Source organism: Pristis pectinata, chromosome 15 (assembly GCF_009764475.1).
Source record: "Pristis pectinata isolate sPriPec2 chromosome 15, sPriPec2.1.pri, whole genome shotgun sequence".
Classification (NCBI taxonomy): Eukaryota; Metazoa; Chordata; class Chondrichthyes; order Rhinopristiformes; family Pristidae; genus Pristis; species Pristis pectinata.
In genome coordinates, this window is record NC_067419.1 from 28,172,195 (window position 1) to 28,194,240 (window position 22,046).

Genomic DNA, 22,046 nt, shown 5'->3' on the forward strand with positions numbered 1-22,046 from the left:
ATTTACTTTAGTGTTGTTAATCAGTGCTTAATTGTGTTTCTCAATTTTTTTGAGCGATCAGGAGTGCTGGAGATGGGTCCTCTGGATACAGAGCCGGACAACTACTGCTGCTGGGATCTTGCTCTCCCTCAGTGGTTGCCTATGAGCCATGAGGAGTCAATACATTCACCCTTTGCACTTGGATTAAAGTAGTTGCGGGGGTTTGGGATGGGTGGGGACCTCAGGCAGCAGTCTAATGTTCATTTTTTCCAGATCTGCCCCCATCCCAGGTTAAAATTCTGTTGCAGAGAATTCTACAGGTTCCACCACCCAACGAAATTTCTCCTTATCTCAGTCCTAAATATATATCTTCATATCCTTAGACTGTAATTTCTTATTCTCGTTCCTCTTGAATACAGGCTGGATTGACCCAATCTCTCCTCATATGACAGTTCAAGAATGACCATGAATCAGTCTGGTGAACCTCTGTTGCTCTCCCTCGATGGCAAGTATATCCTCTCCCAGGTAGTGAGACCAAAGCTGCACCCAGTACTCCAGGGTTGGCCTTACTAAGGCCTTGTATACACTCAGTCCTTGTTATCAATGAAGGATAGGGGGACAGAGTTCCCACAGGTAACAAATAACACAGGTACCACTAAGGCCCACTCCTATATAACAACGTTATCCAGACTAGTCTCCTCCTGTTCCAAATCACAGTTTTGGAAGCTTTAAACATACTTTGTGGAAGTGGTGTTGAGAGGGAAGTGCCTTGCTGAGATTCTCCCTCTTTTCCACAGAAACCTTCATCCTAAGTCAAAGGCTTCCCAAATCCCACAGACTCAACTAGTATCGGTGACAAATTGCCACTTTTACTTTTGGAGCTGATGTTTCTCAGTCTGAAGAGCCGCAGATCGCAAAATAACAGATAACAAAAATCAAGTCTAGCTGTAGTTAGACGTCCTTACTCCTGTACTCATAACCTCTTTCAGTGAAGGCCAACATGCCATTTGCCTCCTTATCTGCTTGCTACACCTGCATGTTTGCTTTCAGTGACTGCTTTCAAGGACACACAGCCTCTTTTTATACATCAGCAATCATTAGATAATCAATGGTGGGGTCCACACCCTGACTTGCCCTCCTTGTGAGTAACTCAAAAATCAGGTCATTCTGAAGGAGGAGATTCTCCCAATATATATTTCTAGAGCTAAGCTCATTTTCAACTGCATTAATAAAAGTGCATCCTGCTACAAAATATTAACTCGCATTATCTGACTGCACAGACAAATGCAACGTTGCGGGAAGACAGAACTACTGTGATCATGCAAAAAAAACCATACACAAAATGAGCCAAAACTTGAACAGACTCAGTTTCTCGACTGCACTCCAAGTCCCCATGTGTGGGCTTGGGGCAGTGGCATTAGAGGGCTGTAGGGGGCAGTGGCATTAGAGGTCTGTAGGGGGCGTTCTTGGGCCTCGGCGCCCGCTCCCCCCCCCGCCTCTCCGCCGCGGGCGCGCCCCCGCCCCGCCAGGCGCGCCCCCGCTCTTCCGCCTTACCCAGAATGCGGCGCGGGAGCGCGGGGCCGCATTCAGTTATTTACAGCCCGGCCCAAGATGGCGGATCATGAGGAGCAGGTCTCGGAGGAGGAGAAGGTGAGGGCAGCCCGCGGCTCCCGGCGCCTCCCGGCCGTCCGGCTTCGGGCGCCGGCTTTCGCCGCACCTTCCTCCGCCGGCCGGGCCGGCGAGCGGGGGTTCCGGGTGTGAGCCGGCGGTGCCCGGAGCGGTCCGGCCCGGCCCGGTGTTGGGAGCAGGGGCCGCTTTATTTTTAGCTCGGTGCAGCCGCCCGCAGTCCTTGTAGGGTCGTCGAACGGCGGGCGGCCCAAAAACGGCCGAGCGTGCCGCCCCCTCCCCTCCCCTCCCCTCCCCGGGGGTGCCGGGGCTCTGCTGGCCGGGCCGGGCGGGGCTGAGGGCCGGGGGCTGGGGCGGGGTCCCGGACTCTCCTCGCCTCTCGCTCCCCGTTATCTCCGGCCGCCGCCGCTGCTCCAGTCTCGGCCGACGACCTGCCGGTTGCCGGCGGAGCTGGGAAGGGCAGGGTCGCGGAGCGGAGCGGAACAGCTCCCCACCGATGGCCGGTCTCCGCCCTCCCGGCCGCAGCTGCCCTTCCCGATGCCGCAACACCTACCCACTTGTAATCCTTGTAGGAATCGTGGATCCAAACACCTCCCCGATTCTGTAAGGCGAGGCACCTACATGGTAGTTTAAGCGTTGGGGGAGAGAGAGAGAGAATATCCAGGTTGCATTTCCCATTGGCTTTCTCTTGTATGTTTAAAAGCATTTCCTGCTGGTAAAGATTGCAAAGTTATGATCTGGTCCGACTCTGTGGGTTTCATGTCTTTTGTTCCTAGTTCCTAGGAATTGCTTAAAATCGTCTCCTCCAGTAAGCAGTCTGCAGTCTGAATCATGTTAACTTTTCGAAGAGTGCTGTGCCAATCAGCCTGTAATCACACATTTTATTCTTCTGTGAAAACAACTTTTGTAATTTTGTTTGAACTTGACATAAATTAGTGCTTTGCTCAAAACACGTTCTTGTAAGTTTCAAAACAACTAGGAGCACAAAGCAATTCTTGCAGGTTCTTTCTGTTTAATGGATGTAATGCATCAGTTCTTTTGATTTTAAATACTTTTGAGATTTTTTGCTGGATTTCAACATTACCATATACTTCATTTTACTTTCTATCAGAAAGTCACTTGAGTTTTAGCTTCACTTTTCAATACTGATCACTACAGTAACATTTTCTTGCAATTTGATGCAAATTATTTTATATCAAGGCAGCTAATACATTTTCTTATAACGCTGTTCTCACCACTTAGAATTCTTAATCGGAGTCTGTACTCTTGTTCCTGTTACATGATGTAAAGAGAATGATGAATTTCACACAGAACTGCAGACCTGTGAACTTCCATTTTGTTTAAAGTAGACTGAGCATACTTAAGTTTATTTCCTTTACATCTGCTGTAGAAGGTACAGTTTCAAGATGTTTGAAGTGCAAAGCAGGGTAATAGAAAATCGAATTGACAGTTTTTCTTGATAGTTTGGTAGGGAACAAGAAAACTAAATGTGGACCAAGAAGTTTAAAAGGACTGTTGTGGTTAACTGGTTGGCTGAGACCAATATTTTGCTGCTTCCAATATTTTTTTAAAATCTGAATTGTTCAAGTACTTTTTTTGTTGAGGTAAATTGAGGCAGTAAGTTAACAGGCAACATACAAAATGCTGGAGGAACTCAGCAGGTCAGGCAGCATCTATGGAGGGAAATAAACAGTCGACATTTCGGGTCGAGACCTTTCATCAGGACTGACTTCCTCCAGCATTTTGAGAATTGCTCCAGACTCCAGCATCTGCAGGATCTCTTGTGTCTTAAGTTAACAGGAACAGGCAGGTACAGTGATTGATTTGGATTGTTATTAATGACCTTTGTTGCAAGTGTTTTGGAGTGCAAGAGTAAGGAAGTAGTGTTGCAATTGTATATGGCTTTGCTGGAAGTACACCTGGAGTACTGTTTGAATTTTCATTCTCTGTACCTTAAGGATATTCACATTTTGAAGGTAGCGTAACAAAGATTCATTTAATTGGTAGCTGCAATGGTTTGACCTGTGGACAGAGATTAAATAGGATGAATTCTCTTTCATCTAAACCGCAGAGAATTTAAGGTGATCTTGTTGAAATAGTAGTCATTTGAGGGCTTGAAAATGCAGATGTTGATTAGCTGTTATCTCTGGCTGTGAAGAATCTGGAAACAACAGGGATATAGGGTCAGCTATTTAGAGCAGAAGTTTGAGTTCTGAATCTTTGATTTTTTTTTCACCCAAGAGAACTGTGGATACCCTGTCATTGAGTATATTCAACGTTGAGGTGGATAGATTTTTAGACTCCTAAGGAAATCAATGGGATATGGTGTAATAAAAATGAACATTCTGGAAATACTCAGCAAGTCGGGCGACATCTTTAGATATGGAACCATTTACGGTTTCAGGTTAATACATTTTTATCACTCCTGGCAGTTGGACACAAGTGTAATTTAAGAACAGTGTTGTGTCCATTATCTTATTGAATGGTAGAACAGCCTCAAGGGATCATGACCCAACAAGATCACCTCAAATTTTCTGCAGTTTATATGAAAGAGAATCTATCCTATTTAATCTCTGTTCATAAGTCAAACCATTGCAGCAACCAATTAAATGAATCTTATGACACCATACAACTTCATTGAAGCTTTTGTTCTTTATACCTGTAAATTTGTGACTCAATGCAGTGTCATATGCATGTCAAAAGTTCTAAAGCATGTTAGTTTTCACTAACAAGCAAGTAAATATTCACAAGTTTATTGTATTTATTTTGTGGTAGGAATGTGTATTTAGAAATTTTAAAATCAAGTTACAATCTATGGGTGTAATTAGTACTTGTGTGAATATCCAAGATGGATTTTGGACAGAGTAGGTTTTCCTGGGAATTTGGTAAACAAAAGTAACTGCTGCTTGGCATGTTATATAGATGTCACATTTTCTTTATCCTCTTCTCAGTTTGAAATGTACTTTTTGTGCAAATAAAGTGAGTTTACTTGCATTCTTTAACTATAATAAAACCTGTTTTAATCAGTACATGCCAGTTTGTGTTGCTGAGTGAAATTGGTAATTTCTATCTCTTAATATTAAATAAAATGTCACTACAGCTAGAAAGGTGCATTGATCTACCATTGTTACTTTAAGTCTATCTGAGCATTTATACTTTGTACTAAAGTTAAGTTTAATGCAAAAAATGATCTATGTAATAATAAAGTATTCAGTAAGGTGGCAAAATGTTTTGCTGATTTGAAGGTTTATGGATACTCCTAGTTTTGTTCATGTTTCAAGATCTGGTCTTCTGAGTTGAAGATTGTCATCTGAATGAATTTGCTAGTGTAGATGTTGGAATTGAATGCTGCAAAGTTACTTATAGGCTTCATTTATGAACTGTTAGCCATTTTCTCAAGGATAAAAGTATCTTTGTTAAATTGGACCTAAGAAAATGAAGAATACACAGTTAGATCCTTCTGTGTGATATTGAGTTTATGCTGACTGTTTCCTTCAGTTTCATTCCCCAACTTATTTCCAGGTAACCCATTCTCTCCCATGTGCCCTTCAACTCCCTGCCATTCTCCGATTCTCCTGCCACCCACCATCCTGAGGGGCTATTTACATGCACCAATTAATCTATGAGCACATCTCTGGGATGTGGGAAGAAACCAGAGCATCTGGGGAAAACCCGAGTGATTACAGGGAGAACATTGCAAACTGTATGTAGATGATACCCAAGATTACTGTGGCAAATCACTTTTATTTGCCACAAATAATATTTTCCTATTTGTTAATATCAATTGTGAAAATGGTGAAAAGCTTTTTCTGAGATGCCATATATTTTACAATTCTAGGCAAAGTACTTTGAATATGAGACTCTGCAATTACATTTAGCACTATTAACAGAATGCTGAAGAAACTTAAAATATATAAAAACAGATGAAAAAAAAAATCAGATGTTCATCGAGCCTATCCCTTCCTTGCTGTCATGGTGTAATTTCTACACAATTTCTCCTGAAGTCTCATTCCTTTCTACATTTTCTCAAGGAAGCAAAAAGCTTTTGTCCCTGATTTTTTTGTTTGAGGGGAGAGGTGTGTGGAATTTTGCACCACTTCACCCCACAATTTTCCATAGGATTGATTTTGATTCAAGTGATCACAAATTAAATAAATCTTGTCTGCACTGAAGTTGACTTCCTACAGCACACTGACCAAGTTGGGGTAATTTGTGATTGCTCTGGAGTTAGGTAGCTGGTTGCAGTACAATGCATTCATCCATTTTTAAACCTAAATAGATGATGATCAGAATAATTGTTTTTTATTACTCCATCCAACTATTGTGTACTTTTCATAAAGATTAATTAAAAACTACTAACTGTAATTAGCTTGATAATTGCTATCAGGTTGGTAGTAATAGAATACTCTTCTATGTCTGGTATGTATCATGTGACATTTATAGTCCTTCTGAGCATAGTTGACCCAATTTCTGGAAAAATTATATTTTTTTTACTGTGAACTACTAGATGGTATTCATTTATTATAGATATCATTTTTATAATGGACAATACGAGTTTAGAAATTGATAATTGAATGGACAGTATTACTTTGTAGTGTTTGCTTTTTAATTATTAACAATTAAACCAATAAACAGACATATGGAAAAAAGATTAGTAATGGAGCCAGAAATGCAGTAGTTGAGGAGGACTAGCAGTTTTTCCAGTACAGTCTGACCTGGATGCTTTGTCTCCTTAGTGCTCAGGAACAGACTGGGGGTGGGGGGGGGCAGAAATTATGGAGTTGGAAGAGCATGTTGCTCATTATTCATAGTAAAGATTTTTAGAAAAGCCAGAGGGTCCTGTAAGATGATTAAAGATTAAGTTTAGCCAGATCTCATGGCTTGCATCTTAAGTACACTTCCTCAGCCATGCAGTACAGTAGGATAGGCTAGAGAAATTGATATATGGCTGATATGGGTTGGAGTGGGATTTCACTTTGGGTAGTGGTACCTGTTATGTATGCAAGTAGATAGTCTTCTGAGCAGGAAATTGTATTGTACATCTGGCTTAAGAAAGGAATTAAGTATTTAAACTAAGTGGGATGGGGTGGCTAAACAAATAAACCCAATCCTATAGAGAAGAGAGAAGTACTTAAGGGTAATCATCCAGAGTAATGTAGAAGCAAAAGGTGTTGAGAATTAAAGCCAATGAGGTTATACAGTGGCATGCAAAAGTTTGTGCACCCCTGGTCAAAATTTGTTACTGTGAATAACTAAGCGAGTAAAAGATGACCTGATTTCCAAAAGGCGCAAAGTTAAAGATGACACATTTCTTTAATATTTTAAGCAAGATTACTTTTTTATTTCCATCTTTTACAGTTTCAAAATAAAAAAAAGGAAAAGGGCCCGAAGCAAAAGTTTGGGCACCCTGCATGGTCAGTACTTAGTAACACTCCCTTTGGCAAGTATCACAGCTTGTAAATGCTTTCTGTAGCCAGCTAAGAGTCTTTCAACTCTCGTCTGGGGGATTTTCACCCATTCTTCCTTGCAAAAGGCTTCTAGTTCTGAGAGATTCTTGGGCCGTCTTGCACGCACTGCTCTTTTGAGGTCTATCCACAGATTTTCGATGATGTTTGGGTCGGGGAACTGTGAGGGCCATGGCAAAACCTTCAGCTTGTGCCTCTTGAGGTAGTCCATTGTGGATTTTGAGGTGTGTTTAGGATCGTCATCCTGTTGTAGAAGCCATCCCCTTTTCATCTTCAGCTTTTTTTTTCACAGACGGTGTGATGTTTGCTTCCAGAATTTGCTGGTATTTAATTGAATTCATTCTTCCCTCTACCAGCGAAATGTTCCCCGTGCCACTGGCTGCAACACAAGCCCAAAGCATGATCGATCCACCCCCGTGCTTAACAGTTGGAGATGTGTTCTTTTCATGAAAATTCTGCACCCATTTTTCTCCAAATATACCTTTGCTCATTGTGGCCAAAAAGTTATATTTTAACTTCGTCAGTCCACAGGACTTGTTTCCAAAATGAATCAGGCTTGTTTAGATGTTCCTTTGCGAACTTCTGACACTGAATTTTGTGGTGAGGATGCAGGAAAGGTTTTCTTCTGATGGCTCTTCCATGAAGGTCATATTTGTGCAGGTGTCACTGCACAGTAGGACAGTGCACCACCACTCCAGAGTCTGCTAAATCTTCCTGAAGGTCTTTTGCAGTCAAATGGGGGTTTTGATTTGCCTTTCTAGCAATCCTACAAGCAGTTCTGTCGGAAAGTTTTCTTGGTCTTCCAGACCTCAACTTGGCCTCCACTGTTCCTGTTAACTGCCATTTCTTAATTACATTACGGACTGAGGAAACAGCTACCTGAAAATGCTTTGTTATCTTCTTATAGCCTTCTGCTTTGTGGGCATCGTTAATTTTAATTTTCAGAGTGCTAGGCAGCTGCTTAGAGGAGCCCATGGCTGCTGATTGTTGGGACAAGGTTTGAGGAGTCAGGGTATTTATAAAGCTTTGAAATTTGCATCACCTGGCCTTTCCTAACAATGACTGTGAACAAGCTGTACCCCTAACAAGCTGATGAAGGTCTGAGACCTTGGTAAAATTTATCTGAGAACTCAAATCTCTTGGGGTGCCCAAACTTTTGCATGGTGCTCCTTTCCTTTTTTCACTCTAAAATTGTACAAAACAAAAATAATACTCATTTTGCTTAAAATGTTGAAAAGAATGTTTCATCTTTAACTTTGACTTTTGGAGATAGGTTCATCTTCTACTCAACTATTCACAGTAACAGAAATTTTGACCAGGGGTGCCCAAACTTTTGCATGCCACTGTATATGGGGAAAAGTCGCTTGTAAAGGTAGCTTAATAAAGAAGCAGGGAAAGGAATACTTGTAAAACGAGACTGACTTATCTTGCAGTGTTGAAGTATGGAAAATAAACAGAGAATTGGAAGCAATTTTGCAGGAACTACTACATAATGGCATTATCAAAAACTTTATAATCGATGCATCTAAAGCTCAAGAACATAAATAATGACTTACTATATTAGTGAGGAATAAATGACAAATGTTCATATTATGGGAATGAAATGGAAGAGGAAATCTGGACTCTGATTAGGGGATGAGCTGGTGTAAATTATTGAAGATGTTGATTGAGGCAAAGGAAATGGGGGAAAAGAGAATTTAATTCCTAATTTGCATAGGAATTCTTCCTCAGTGCAATGTTAATAGCTGATAAGAGAATAATTTCTATACTGTTATTAATCATGAAATAGATCATGTAGTTAAGGTTGAACATGGATGAGCACCCTGGGGGCCAATGACCAAAAATCGATGAGCTCCAAATAAGGGTAAAAGTTAGAATACTGGATTCAGACAGGTTTTTAGAAAATTGAACACACTGCAGGTAAGATGCAAGGATAAATTTGCGAGCAGGATGAATGCCAACGAAATGTTTTAAAATATGCTGCCAAGTTAAAGGATATGTAAATTTCAGCTACAATGGAAAACTATATAATTTTTAAACCACTGTTAAGAACCATTATTGTAGCAAAGACAGCTGTTAAAAATAATGAATATAACTGAAGGTGAGTAAGGAAAAGAGGTTACTAGCAGGTAAGGAAATCCAAAAGATTATGAAAAGAAACAAAGGAGCTATAAAATGTTTGACAAGTAAGCCTGAGAGATGGGAGGCACCTCCAATCCCCTAATAAGAGAGAAGAATAATCAATTTGAAAATTGCAGATACCTAAGTATGTTACATTAGGTTTCAGTAGTATTTTTGAGATGAATTCTGAAATGGTTAAGGAAGATGACTATTTTTGAAAGAAATAATGTAGATTTGATAGTTCAGTTAAAGATATGCAAGTAATAGCCCCATACGATATTTCAAAGAAACTGAACACTGAATTATTTCTGGACTATATTGAATCAGTGTGTGTTTCAGAATCAGACAATTGGCTGTGTAGTTACCCATATTTTAGAGATCAATCCAGGTTATTACAAGCTTTAATACTTGTAGTTGGGGAAAACTAGAATTTTCTGCATATGGGTGAAGTTTTCAGATAGAAAATAGACGGTGCTTGATCATGCTCAATTCTCAGTCTAACATTTCATAGATGGAGGGAATTGTGCACATGAATCTTAGGAAGTCCTCTGTCAAGATGCTGTAAAATAGCCTATCTCAGAAGATGAGCAATGGAATTCAGTGGAGGCTGATGAACTAGATTTAAGAGTTGGTTAAAAAGGAGTAAACTCAATGGGAAATGGAATTTTTTCCTCAAAGTACCTATTTAACAAAAGTTTTGATAGTTTTAAACTAAAGTTGCACCTCCACCATTCACATAAGTGAAATGACCAGGGCAAAACAGGAGAGGCAGTTCAAAGTTGTAGGTTTGGAAAAATAAGGAATATAAGGCAGACACAGTGGTATTCATAGATTTGTATATGTGATGAGGCAATGGAGATCAGCAAGGTTTGGGGGGGTAGATTAGTAGGATAAGATGAAACAAACACTGTTGAAATGGTTGGAAGTTGAAACTTAAGATGCAATTGTAAGGCTGACCCAGTGGCACAGCTAGTCGAGCTCCATCCTCACATCTCCAGCAATCTTTCATCAGGACTGACTTCTGATGTGCAAACTCCATACAGACAACTTTCTTCCAGTGAAGGGTTTCCTTTGGGTTCTCCAGTTTCCTCCCAATCCCGAAGACATAGGTTGGTAGGTTAATTGGCCACTATAAATTGCCCTTGGTTAATGGGAATGTGGGATGAATATAATGGGATTAGTGTAAAAGGGTGCTTGTTGATCAGCATGGACCCGGTGGGCCATAGTGCCTGTTTCCTTGCTGTATGACTCTACAACTTTAATATTGGGAAAATTGCAATAATGAAGTGGTGATAGAATTAGACTATGGAAGTGTTCTTTTGTAATTCTGGATAATGTAGGATTTGAAGCACAGGACCAGTGAAACTTCTGTTGTCTATATGCAATTTCATTCTGTATTTACTTGAAATATGGTGAATGACCGAGACACTCATATAATACCATTCTGACCTTGAGGCATGTCTATATTTAATTCGTTGGTCTGCCAGAGATTATAGTATACCTCACATGGGTGTCAAATTGTGTTATACCCACAACCATTTGGTAACATTGGTGGGTCTTAAGATTATTAATAGTGTTGATTTTAAATATCACTTGCTATAGTGATCAAAATACAATAAAGAGCACCTTCCCTCACCTCCCTACCCACCCAGTTTTATCATTTTGGTTACAGTTCAATTAGTAGGTAACTTTTAATGCCAACTCTTTAATTAAAACCTTGGATCCATGGCAATAAGGATCAACTGATTTGATCATTGGAGCAGACATCATGGATAAGTTCATCTAATGTTTACACACATACAATTTGCATCATTGTTCATTGGGTATTGTTTCCTTCTTCCCTGGAAACTCAGACATTATAACATGTTGGCTATTCCATTCTTTAGATTTTTTCAATAAAATTATTAAATGAAGTGAATCCTTAGATGGATTGCATATTAACAATGAATAATTGGCAGAATTGCTTCTGCATGAATATAATTATAGGGAATGGTACCTGAGAAGTGGGCCAGCAGCGGAAGACCTATGGAATGCTTTATCAAATCATTTTATAAGTACTTGGCTCAAATTCCAAAAGGTCAAACCCAATCAACCTTACTGGATTATTTGAAGGATTAATGGAGAATAGATCAAAGCAACATAGATGTAATATATTTGGATTTTCAAAAAATCTCCAGTGAGGACCACATAGAGTTGAGGTGGTAGCCAAAACCTGTAAAGCCAGAGAACCAATAGCAGAATGAATAGCAAACTGGCTACATAATACTGTTAAGGTTAGTTGCAGATGACCAAATGATGCTATGTATCAGTGCTGCGACCACAGTTATTCCCTATTTACATAAGTGATTGAAAGGATAAGTTCAGGGTTTGCATTCAGATGGTGGATATGGTCAATAAGACAAACTCATAGAATGCATGTGTAATCGATGGACCTTCAATATCAAATTTGAGCTGCATTTTGCTAAGAAGGAATCCACACTATCCTTAAGGATTACATAGGCCAGAAAGCAAAAAGACCTTGGATATTGGTATGCATATCACTAAAAGTGAAAACTCTGTTTAATAAAGCCATTCTAAAAAAGCAACAAAGAATAATACTGGAACTGAGATTATTCCTATTAAGAAAACTACAAAAAAAGACTGGGAGGATATGATGGAGGTCCATAAAATTACAAGGGTTAATGGCATAAATATAAGCTTCCATTAATGGATGAAGTGAGAACTAAGGCAATTAGGTTCATTGATGAATTCAGTAGGGAATTGAATAACTTCTTTATCCAAAGTGGTTAGAATGTGGAACACTCTGCCACAGGGAATAACTGAGCCAAACAGCAGATGCATTCAAGGTTAACCTAGAAAAGTATGCGGAGAAAGATGTGTTGATAGTTAAGTGAAAAGAAGTAGGAGCATGAGCACTAGAACTGATGTGTGCTTTGAATTTTGTGTAACTTCAGATCAGTTGTTTATCAGATTGTGAAATTTTCTGTTGAGACATACTTGGCTGATTAAAATAAGCAAATGCTAAAAGCTGGACTGTGGATTGGAATTTCTGGATATTACCTGTGGCATTAACATTTTCCCTCAAATGTTCCTTTTCTCTGGTGTAGATACTTGGTAATGGTTTAATATTACAGCCAACTGGGGGGAAAAATACACTAAACAGACTATTGAGTCCTTAAGATCCTGGCCAATATTAATGCTCCTCATTAACTTCCTTCTGTCTTGCATCACCCCATCAGAACAACCTGCTATTATCCAGCTTCTTATTAAATATTTCCACGCTGTTCACTTCAACTACAGCCAGTATTGGCAGTATAGAACAGAAGGATTTATTTATATATTGCTTTTATATGAAACACAGGACAAGGAAAGATGATCTTGGAAGAATTCTTAATTAGGGGTGGTAAAATGGAGGTTAATGGAACTCTCCAAGGCTGGGCCTCATGGGGGTTGTTGGTATCCAAGAAAATCTACTGGATTGATAAGAGTTGGATGTTCTTGCCCTTCAAGCTGAAGAGGTGGGGCTTTATTTATGATAGAAATGTGGACTTGAAGATGAATTGTCTTTGGCTGAGCAATGTGAAAAATATGCAGGAACAATTGCACTATTTACTGTTACTGTAATTAAAATTTTTATTGGTTTAGAATCAGTCTGGTCGTTAAGTATGTGTCCAGTTGTTTAAATAGAAGAGTCGTGTGGTCAACTCCCAGTGTACAGTGAGAATTCTCAATTTAATCCTTGGGTATCGCAATTATTCACCTGAGTGTTAAATAGGAAAGGATATGATTGAAATTATGAGAGGGGATGTTCACACAAAACATTCAAAGCCTAAAACTTGTCTTTGGTAGAAGAGCCATTGAGTTTTGGTGCTAGTAGAACATAGTTAATCAAGTTTCTTAATGATTTAGGAGTTGCTAATTACAAATATAAAAATGACCGGGCATGGGTTTGAGTGATAAACAAGGATTTTTGAGAGTTGGGACTGATGAACAGGATAAGAATGTGATGCTAGGGAAATTAGTGTTTTTATGTGAGGTCACAAAACCAGTGAAATAATTTGTATAGGGAAAACGGAAGGAAGTATTGGATAAGCCACAGTGGATTAAAAGAATTTCCGCTTGAGTTATCAGGACATCATTGAATTTGTATGACCAATATGATCAGCAGTCTTTCTGGTCTATGAGTTGTATGTTGCTGCTTAAACTCACAATTGTAGTTTGGTTATATTGATTTAGTTAAATGAGCCAAAATTAGGAGTTTTGGTGTTTGGATTCTGCTTTAAATATCGAGCAGAACATTTTTGCAACACTTGATGGAGAAAAGATGTCACGGCACCATTTAGTGAAGAGTAGGGGTAGTTTTGCCCATTTTCAGGGCAATTGTTATCCCTCAGGCATACCAGTAATCATTTTCTCATTGCTGACTAAGAGATCTTGTTGGGTGCAACTTATCCTGTTTCCCTACATCAAAATCATGACTGTACTTCAAAAGTACTTGGCTAAAACATTAAGGATATTTAAGTCACGCAAAACATGTTCTTTAAGTTTAGTTTCAAGTTAACATTTGGTTTTGGGGATATTGTAGGTTTGGACATCACTGCAACATTATACCCAAGTAATAAAAATGCTGAGTTTGGAAATGTTAAAGTAAACCTGAACTTATTTAAAACCATTTCTTTTTAAAGTTGTCAAACACTTTCAACTAAGGCATGAATGGACACATCCTGCACCATGTTTGGGAAACTAGTTTCAGTTGAATTTTCTTCAGTGTCATCTTACATTTTTTTTTCATTTTAGCAGTGTAGGAGGTATCCTCCCTGATTTTGTTTTTACCCCTGTTTGGTTGTTGACTTTCACTATCATTTCTGCTCAAAGAGCAAACTGATCTGGCTTGATATTGCTAGTTTTGCTTTCTAAAATTAGAGAACTCATTTCATTTTAAGTTTTGTTTCAATATTTTTGATATAGTGTTATGGCAGCCTAATGGGAATAGATACAAATTGTTTAAAGGCTGTTGTAATAATGATGGTGGTATGGAATTGTATACAAATTCAAGTACTGAGGCTTAATTGAAAGAGCAGAATCCCATTGATTGGAATCTGTAGATGATTAAGGTAACTATTACTCCAAGAATGCTGTATATCAGGCATGCTTTGATCCAGAATTGTTGGATGAAATATTCAGCTCTGGTAGTTGGAGATTCTAACAACCTGAAATTGGCCGGGATAATAAATGTTTTGCCAAAGCAGGAAAGGGTCTTCTCGAGTTAATGGAAAATTGCTTCGTATTCCTTTGTCAAAGAGCCAATAATGGTCAAAAAGATACTGAATTTGATTAAATAATCAGGTTTACAGCACAAAGATGGCTGAGTATTCACTAATGGAAAAGGGGACATCGTTACAAATAAACAGATCAGTCATTTAAAATGGGTGTGTGTAGAAATTTCTTTTTGGTGCAGATGGTGAATCTCTGGAGGCTACATCATTAGACGTGGTTAAGTGGACATGGGTACATTTTTGAACAGTTGGAGAATTGAGGACTACAGGGAACTGGTACACAAGGAGTAGAGGCTAGTTGAGATCAACAGTGATCATATAGTGATCAAAGCAGGCTTCAGAGGTCACTTGGCCTACTTGTGCTCTTCGTGTTTTTGTGAGGCTTCAATAGTACTGTTCATTATAAGGAATAAATTATAAAAGTCCAAGCAAAATTAGCCAATTTTAAGAGGGCAAGCACTGTGCTCTGAGGGCTAAGGATGGAAGTTGCCTATTAAAATGGGGTTGAATAAATACGTGCTTGATAACTAAAGCTACACAAGCTTCAAAAGTTCTAAATATTTTTCTCCATTTGTCATAGAGGAGTGAATTAATTTAGCTGATCTGGAAAGGGATCTAGACAGTATGCTATTACACTGTTTCCATCGCTGCCTGCACAGTGCAAACAAGTGCTTTTATGCAAATGATTGTGCATCAGTGGACTGTGTGGACCTCTTGCAACCCCGTTAGGTTACATGGTTCAAAAAAAGCCCCACCAATGAAACTGCTTCTGAAACCTTTGACAGTTGGCTGAAGGGTGACCTTATAGAAGTATGTGAAATCTTGAGAGGTGTAGATAAAGTGGATGGTCACAGGTTTTCTTCCCCAGAGTAGGGGAGTATAAAACTAGAAGACATAGATTTTAGGTGAAAGGGGAAGGATTTAAAAGGGACCTGAGGGGCAACCTTTTCACACAGAGGCTGGTGGGTATTTGGAGTGAGCCGCCAGAGGAAACTGTAGAAGTGGGTGCAATTACGATGTTTAAAAGACATTTAGACAGGTACATGGATAAGGTTTAGAGGGATATGGGCTAACGCAGGCAAATGGGACTAGCTTGGATAGACGTCTTGGTCAGCATGGTCAAGTTGGGCCAAAGGGTCTGTTTCTGTGCTGTACAACTCTATGCCAGAGCCACACCTCCAACGTTGATGTCTGTCAACATTTTAAAGCCATTGGAATGTTGTTGAACTCTCCTGACATTTGGAAGCATTCAACAACTTTTAAGTGTGGTGGAGCATAGCGATAGATGCAATCCCTGGAATCTGTCGGTAAGGTTAGGACTTCTACACTTGGTGCATGTACCATTCCTGAGCTTGATTGCATTTACCAGCAAGATTCAGCCCAAAATAAATATTAGCAATATCTATTCTGTTCAAGTTGCACTCTACTTTTAAAGAATCAAAAGTTGAGAATTCTTTTGAAGATTTCATTGAACAAATCATTTTGAATCTGAGAATTCATGAATGACAAATGTACTATATATACCTAAATAATAATAATCATAGAAATTTAATTTGTCCTTTTTCCCCTCATGTGGGGACTTATGAAGTGTTATAGGTTTTAGACATTATTCAGTTGTAGAATTTTAGCTGAGTCATAAACTTGCTGGTGCAAGTCCTACCCCAGGGACTTGAGCACAAATGTAGACAGCCCAGAGCATTTGTGAAGGAGTTCATTCTCTACATCATGAGACATTAAACAAAAAACGATCCTGTTCCCTCTAACGGGGGTAAGTGATTTAGTGGCACTATTTGAACAAGAACTGAGAATTATTTGATGTTTTGGCCAGTACTCACCTCTCAACCAACTTCACCTGTAATAATCTGTCCAGTTCTTTGCTTTGTAGGAATTGGCTGCTGAATTTCCAGTAAAACTAGACTGACTCTAAGTGTCATTTATTGGCTGCAAGACCCTGCAGGTTTTCTCCTCTGTTGAAGCAATGCTGCCACCAACAAACCAGCAGTAGCATTGTGGCAGTGCATTTCTATCAACTAGAGATGTCAAATAGTTGTCCTATTTCACTCTTTGCTAAATATCTAATTGGCAATTTCCCTTACTAATTTTAACTCCAGCTCTTGATTGTAAAAATTTGATAGAGGGAGGATTAACATCAACAATGGGATAGAACAATGCATTGCTTAGAATAAAAACTACTAGAAAAACATAATAGTGAATTTCAACCAAGGTCAAGATGCTGATTGCGGATAATTAGCAATGTTTACTCCGTACCAGAGTAATGACTTTATTAATTGAGTTGTCAGGTTGAAACAAAGTTAAATGTATTGCATTTTTTCCTGCCTTGTATTCAGTCTGCTTTGGAAGCTTAAGAAAATGCAGCTACCTTTGGGGTGGTGTTGCATTGCCTAGTGCTGGTTCAACACACAAAGATGAGCAGTATTGGTGGGAATACATCTGCTGTAAATGAAATCTCATTTTCCTCTTCATTTTGGTACTTTGCAGATAATATGCTAAAGGTTATAAATTGATAAATAGGCATTTTTTCAAAGAGTTGTTTAGTTGGAATTGCAATTTCGTTTCCAATTGAAAAAAATTCTACATTTAAATTAAAGAAAGGTAAAAGTTAAGCTATTTTAGACCTTACTGCAAGTTGAGGATGAAAATTAATTAGAAACACTCTTTTAATTACAGGTGCGCATAGCAGCAAACTTCATTATTCATGCTCCACCAGGAGAATTCAATGAAGTTTTTAATGGTAAGTTCTGTTAAATTGCTAATAACGTAACTATTTTTTCTTTAGGTCCTAATTTGAAACTTTGATCATTGCCATTTAATTATGATCAAGTAATAAGACATTGCAGCATGATTATTCAATATTTACAGCAAAGAAAATTTGTAGGATGGGGGGTTGGGGAGGGAAAGCAGCATGCTGTTTAGTTTGTAGGAAGAAGAGACTGCAGATGCCGGAATCTTGAGCAACAAAAAAACTGCTGGAAGAACTCAGTGGTTAGGCAGCATCGGTAGAGGAAAATGGACAGTTGACATTTTGGGTCGAGACCCTTCGTCTGGATTTAGTTGTATGCTCGAGTGCAAGAAACTATGCAGAATAGGTCAAAGATCCCATACTCCTGTAAAGAGAACATGGGTTGTGTTTTTATCCGAATGGTACTTTGTTAATATTGCACCTTTCAGAACAGGTGTTCCTTAGCTTTGATCAAGAGATGTTCCATCTGATCAATCTTTAATTCATTTCCTTGGTTATTAATCCTACCCAAGCAACTTGAAAAATTGGTACATTAGTTTCTGTTGGTAAACTGGCATGATGAGAAGTAGCACATGCATGTGTGTCATTAAAGGACAGTTCATTTCCAGCGAGTGTCTGGCTTTTGTTTTGGCCTTCTCTTGCATAGTGAAAGAAATATTTGCTCATTTACTTTTACAACTCTATTACTAGTATTGAAACCTTGTCCAGATCTTCTCCTGAAATGTCATTCATTTCAGTTTCTTGTATGTTTTTATCTTTCCCTTTATAGGCATTTCTACCCATCTCTCCTTCACCTCTGCTTCCACCACTAAAATATGTTTGTGTCCTCGGTGAGATTGCTATGCAGAAAAACAGTCTTGATTCATGAGTTCCAGGGGCTTTTGTATAGCCATTTTTAATATTGAGGCATTTGCTATAAAAATCTAATAGGGATATCGACAACGTAGAGTACTTGTTTATTTTTAAGATACTTTGAAAGTGCATTTCTAGGCAATGTATTTAAAATAGTGAAATTTTTTAACCTGTATAATTGCACAGTACTAATTTGAAGGCTTATTACTGCTATAAATGCAGTCAGTTAGCTTGTCTGTTATACCTGAAATAGTCTTTTTATGCCTACTAATGAAATTATCATATTTATTAAACTTTCCTCCAGATGTGCGGTTGCTGCTCAATGAGGACAATCTTCTTAGGGAGGGCACAGCACAGTAAGTAGAATTCTAGCTTAATTGTTTAAATAAACCTGCATTAATTACAGTAATTTGAGTTTTTTTGGCAAACTGTAAACCATCAACTACAAACTGCACTAAAGACCTTTTGAATTTGGGAACATTTTCTATTTCAATTTTGTTTTTCCTTTTCTGATAACACAGAAATAAGTGCATGAAGTGTTGTGCTAGTAAGCCTTTGGTTTTTTTGGCTAGTTGCTTGGAGAGATGCGAACATCAAAGATCCACAAAGTTGTTAGTGTTTCCATGACACAGCAGTAAATTCTTTGCAACAAGGTCAGAATAATGCAATGTTTTTAATAAATTTAGTGCATTCGACAGATATTGCCTGCATGAAAACTAACAAAAATGTGACTCTTTTTGATGGGTATTTTGCTCGTTTCAATGCAATACCTTATTACTGGATATTGCAAAATAGTGGGTATTGACTGACTTTAAATCTTGATGGATAATTTAGTGTAAGGGACATTATAACTCAGTCCAATTCTACCCCTCATGATTTTACACTTGATCATAGTTTATCTGCCTTTGTACTTGGGATTAAAGTTTTTACTACTTTGTAATCCTGATGACCATTTTAAAAGAATTTAAGTTTTTTTAATCAGATTTTTTTCCCATCAGATTTTTTTAAAAAAATGAAATTTTAGCTGTACTTAGGAATTTTGGACTTTATGTAACTTTTTCTTATCTGATTTCAGTGCCTTTGCACAGTATAATGTGGACCAGTTTACTCCAGCAAAAATTGATGGTTATGATGATCAGGTATGAAATTTGTGGTCTTGCAATTGATATTAAGTTGACATGAGCATGATATGAACTGTACTGTAAATAGATTCATACAGCACAGAAGCAGGCTCTTTGGACCACCATGTCCATGCTGAACAACTACCATAAATCTCAACTAATACTAACTGATCCCATTTATCAGCACTTAGTTTGTAGGCTTCCATGCCCTGGCAATTCAAGTGCTTACCTAGAGACTTGAATGTACTGAGAGTACCAACTTGGGCGGTACATTCCCAATTCCAACCATCCTCTGAATGAAAGAGTTCTTCCTCAGAACTCTCTGCCCTAACTTATGTCTTCTAGTTTTCACAACCTCTACTATGGGGAGAGGTTTCCTAGTATCTACCCTATCTATGGCCTTCATAATTTTGTATATCTCTATCAAGGGGCTCCCTCAGCTTCCTCTGTTCCAAGGAAAACAAACACACCCCAGTTAGTCTCACTGTATATATGTGCTGTAATTTCCTGAATATTCCCTTTTAGTAATTGAATTGGTTAGAGTCACTGGCCTTTTTAGGTTGTATTTGAGCGGGTAAGGTTCCCACATGGTAATCGAAGTTAAGTAATCGGGATGTTTATAATCATTTATTAAAACGTTCCCACTGACAATATTCATACACAGGGTAATTTAGATGTTGTGTTATTTTGTAAGTGAATGTGAATGGTGTAGCTATTTTAAAAATTGTTTCCTATTCTGTTGTCCATTTTGGTTTTTATATAACATTTAAAGTGGAGTAACCAATGATTTTGTGAATAGCATTGTGAAATTCTGTACTAATTAGAATTTAAGATCCTACACTTAAATTTTCCTCACTAACTTATTGAATATAAAAGCAGTTAACATGCTGAATTTAGCAGAATATTGCTAATTACCAACTTAATGCCACTATTATTATGTAGTTTAGAATTATAAATTAGTATTTTCTGGGACCTTACATTACCTGTAATCTATTAATGCTTTGAAAGAAAATGGCATCATCAGTGGTAAAGTAATGTACTAGATACAATTTTTTAATATTCACTCTTGAAAGGGCATTGTTGGCAAGGCAGCATCTAATGTGCTCTTATAATTCCCCTTGAGAAGGTACCAGAAAGCCACAGTTTAAACTGTTGCAGACCCAGTGGTATAAGTGCTCGCATGCTGCTAATGTGTAGAGAGTTTCTGGATTCTGTTCCAGTGATGATGAAAGAATAATATAGTTCCAAGTCTGAATGATATGTGGTTGCAAGTGGTGTTTTCAAAGATCTGTTGCCCTTTTCCAACTGATGAAGGTCACAGGTTTTGTTTGAAGATGATTTAGCAAGTTCCTGCAGTGCATCTTACAGATGATGCCATAGCCACTATATGCAGGTGGATGGGGAGGTGGGGGGGGTGATTGTGCAGGTCAGTGAATGCAGTGATTGTCAAGCAGGTTGCTTTGACATGAATGGTTACAAGTTTCTTTAATGTAGTCTGTTGACCTTCAGTAGTTCTAGCTGTTTCATTATGTTATTCATTGTGGTATTTTTCAAAAAGAAATTGAGAGTTAAGCTCCTTGCTGTAGGTCAGCAATGACACATAGGCTCAATTGGTCAGGACTTGCTTTCCTTCAAGGAAGTAAATCTTAATAAATGGGGTGAATTTTTAACACAATGGTCATTGAGTTTATTTCATAGTAAGCATCACCTGCGCTTCTTTAAAATTTCAATTAATTGAAATTTCCTAAATGTAATGGTGAAACTTGATATTAATCCTGGACTGTTATTCGGACTATTTAATATATTTTATTAATGCAAGACCTAGATGATCAATGATTTCATGATGAAAATTCATTTATATATAATTAAAGATAAAAAAAACCCTTAAATTTCCTCAGACTGTCTTAATATTGTGCTGTTAATATTGTATTACAGGTCTTAATAACAGAGCATGGTGATCTTGGTAATGGTAGATTTTTGGATCCCAGGAACAAGATCTCATTCAAATTTGACCATTTACGAAAAGAAGCAAGTGATCCCAAGCCCCATGATGTTGAAAATGCATTGGAATCTTGGCGAAGTGCTGTTGATACTGCTATGAGAGCATATGTAAAAGAACATTATGCAAATGGTGTCTGCACTGTAAGTATTTCATTCAGTATTTGCTCTGAATTAGTAGTAATGAATTATATTTATGTATAACACAACTATTTCCTTTTGTGTTCAAATGATTTCTGAACTTATCCACCTAACACTTTGTGAGTTTTTTTTCAGCTGATGATAGAGATCTATTCAATGTTATTTCGTTATAATACATCTCAAAATAATATGTTCTGGATGAGATCATTTCCTTTCAATATATTTCATCCAAGAGCTGTTTTCATTCCAAGTTGATGCTTGCGTTAGCATCTTATTCATGCTACGAAAAGGCTTTCTTCCCTGGTCTATTAAAACCATTTTTTTAATCTATTATTCTGGTCACTCCCAACTATAGTTTCTTGTGTTTGTGCTATTACCTTTTCGTACTTAGTCAATAACTTGCATTTATTTTCTTTAATGTATCTGGGTTCAGATTTTCAATTTAAATCCCAGTGTCTTTGTCTAATTGACAATAAAATTTCTCACACCACTCTAGCTTCCCCCAACTCCTAAACTTGTAGCATTCCATTAACAAAAGTCAAGCCCAATATTGTGATTTAACCTGCTAACAGAGCCAGTAGTGTTGTATGGAGAAATTGACCTCAACCTTGTGGAGTCTGAAAGTCCTTTTTCTTGACATCACTTCATACCTCCCTCTGGACTATGGGCCCACCACTGAACACCAGGCCAGCGTTTTCTGGGCAAT

General features: G+C 38.2%; 1 protein-coding gene across 1 annotated transcript in view; it reads left to right on the forward strand.

Moving 5' to 3' along the window:
• Window positions 1–1,533: 1,533 nt before the first annotated feature.
• The window catches only part of LOC127578532 (F-actin-capping protein subunit alpha-2), a 33,108-nt gene continuing 12,595 nt past the window's right edge, over window positions 1,534–22,046 (forward strand). Inside the window, exons 1-5 of the mRNA XM_052030671.1 lie at window positions 1,534–1,629; window positions 17,156–17,219; window positions 18,385–18,436; window positions 19,156–19,219; window positions 21,137–21,343. Of these exons, the coding sequence (XP_051886631.1) occupies window positions 1,591–1,629; window positions 17,156–17,219; window positions 18,385–18,436; window positions 19,156–19,219; window positions 21,137–21,343 (426 nt within the window). The 5' untranslated portion in view covers window positions 1,534–1,590. The remainder of the gene's footprint in view (window positions 1,630–17,155; window positions 17,220–18,384; window positions 18,437–19,155; window positions 19,220–21,136; window positions 21,344–22,046) is intronic.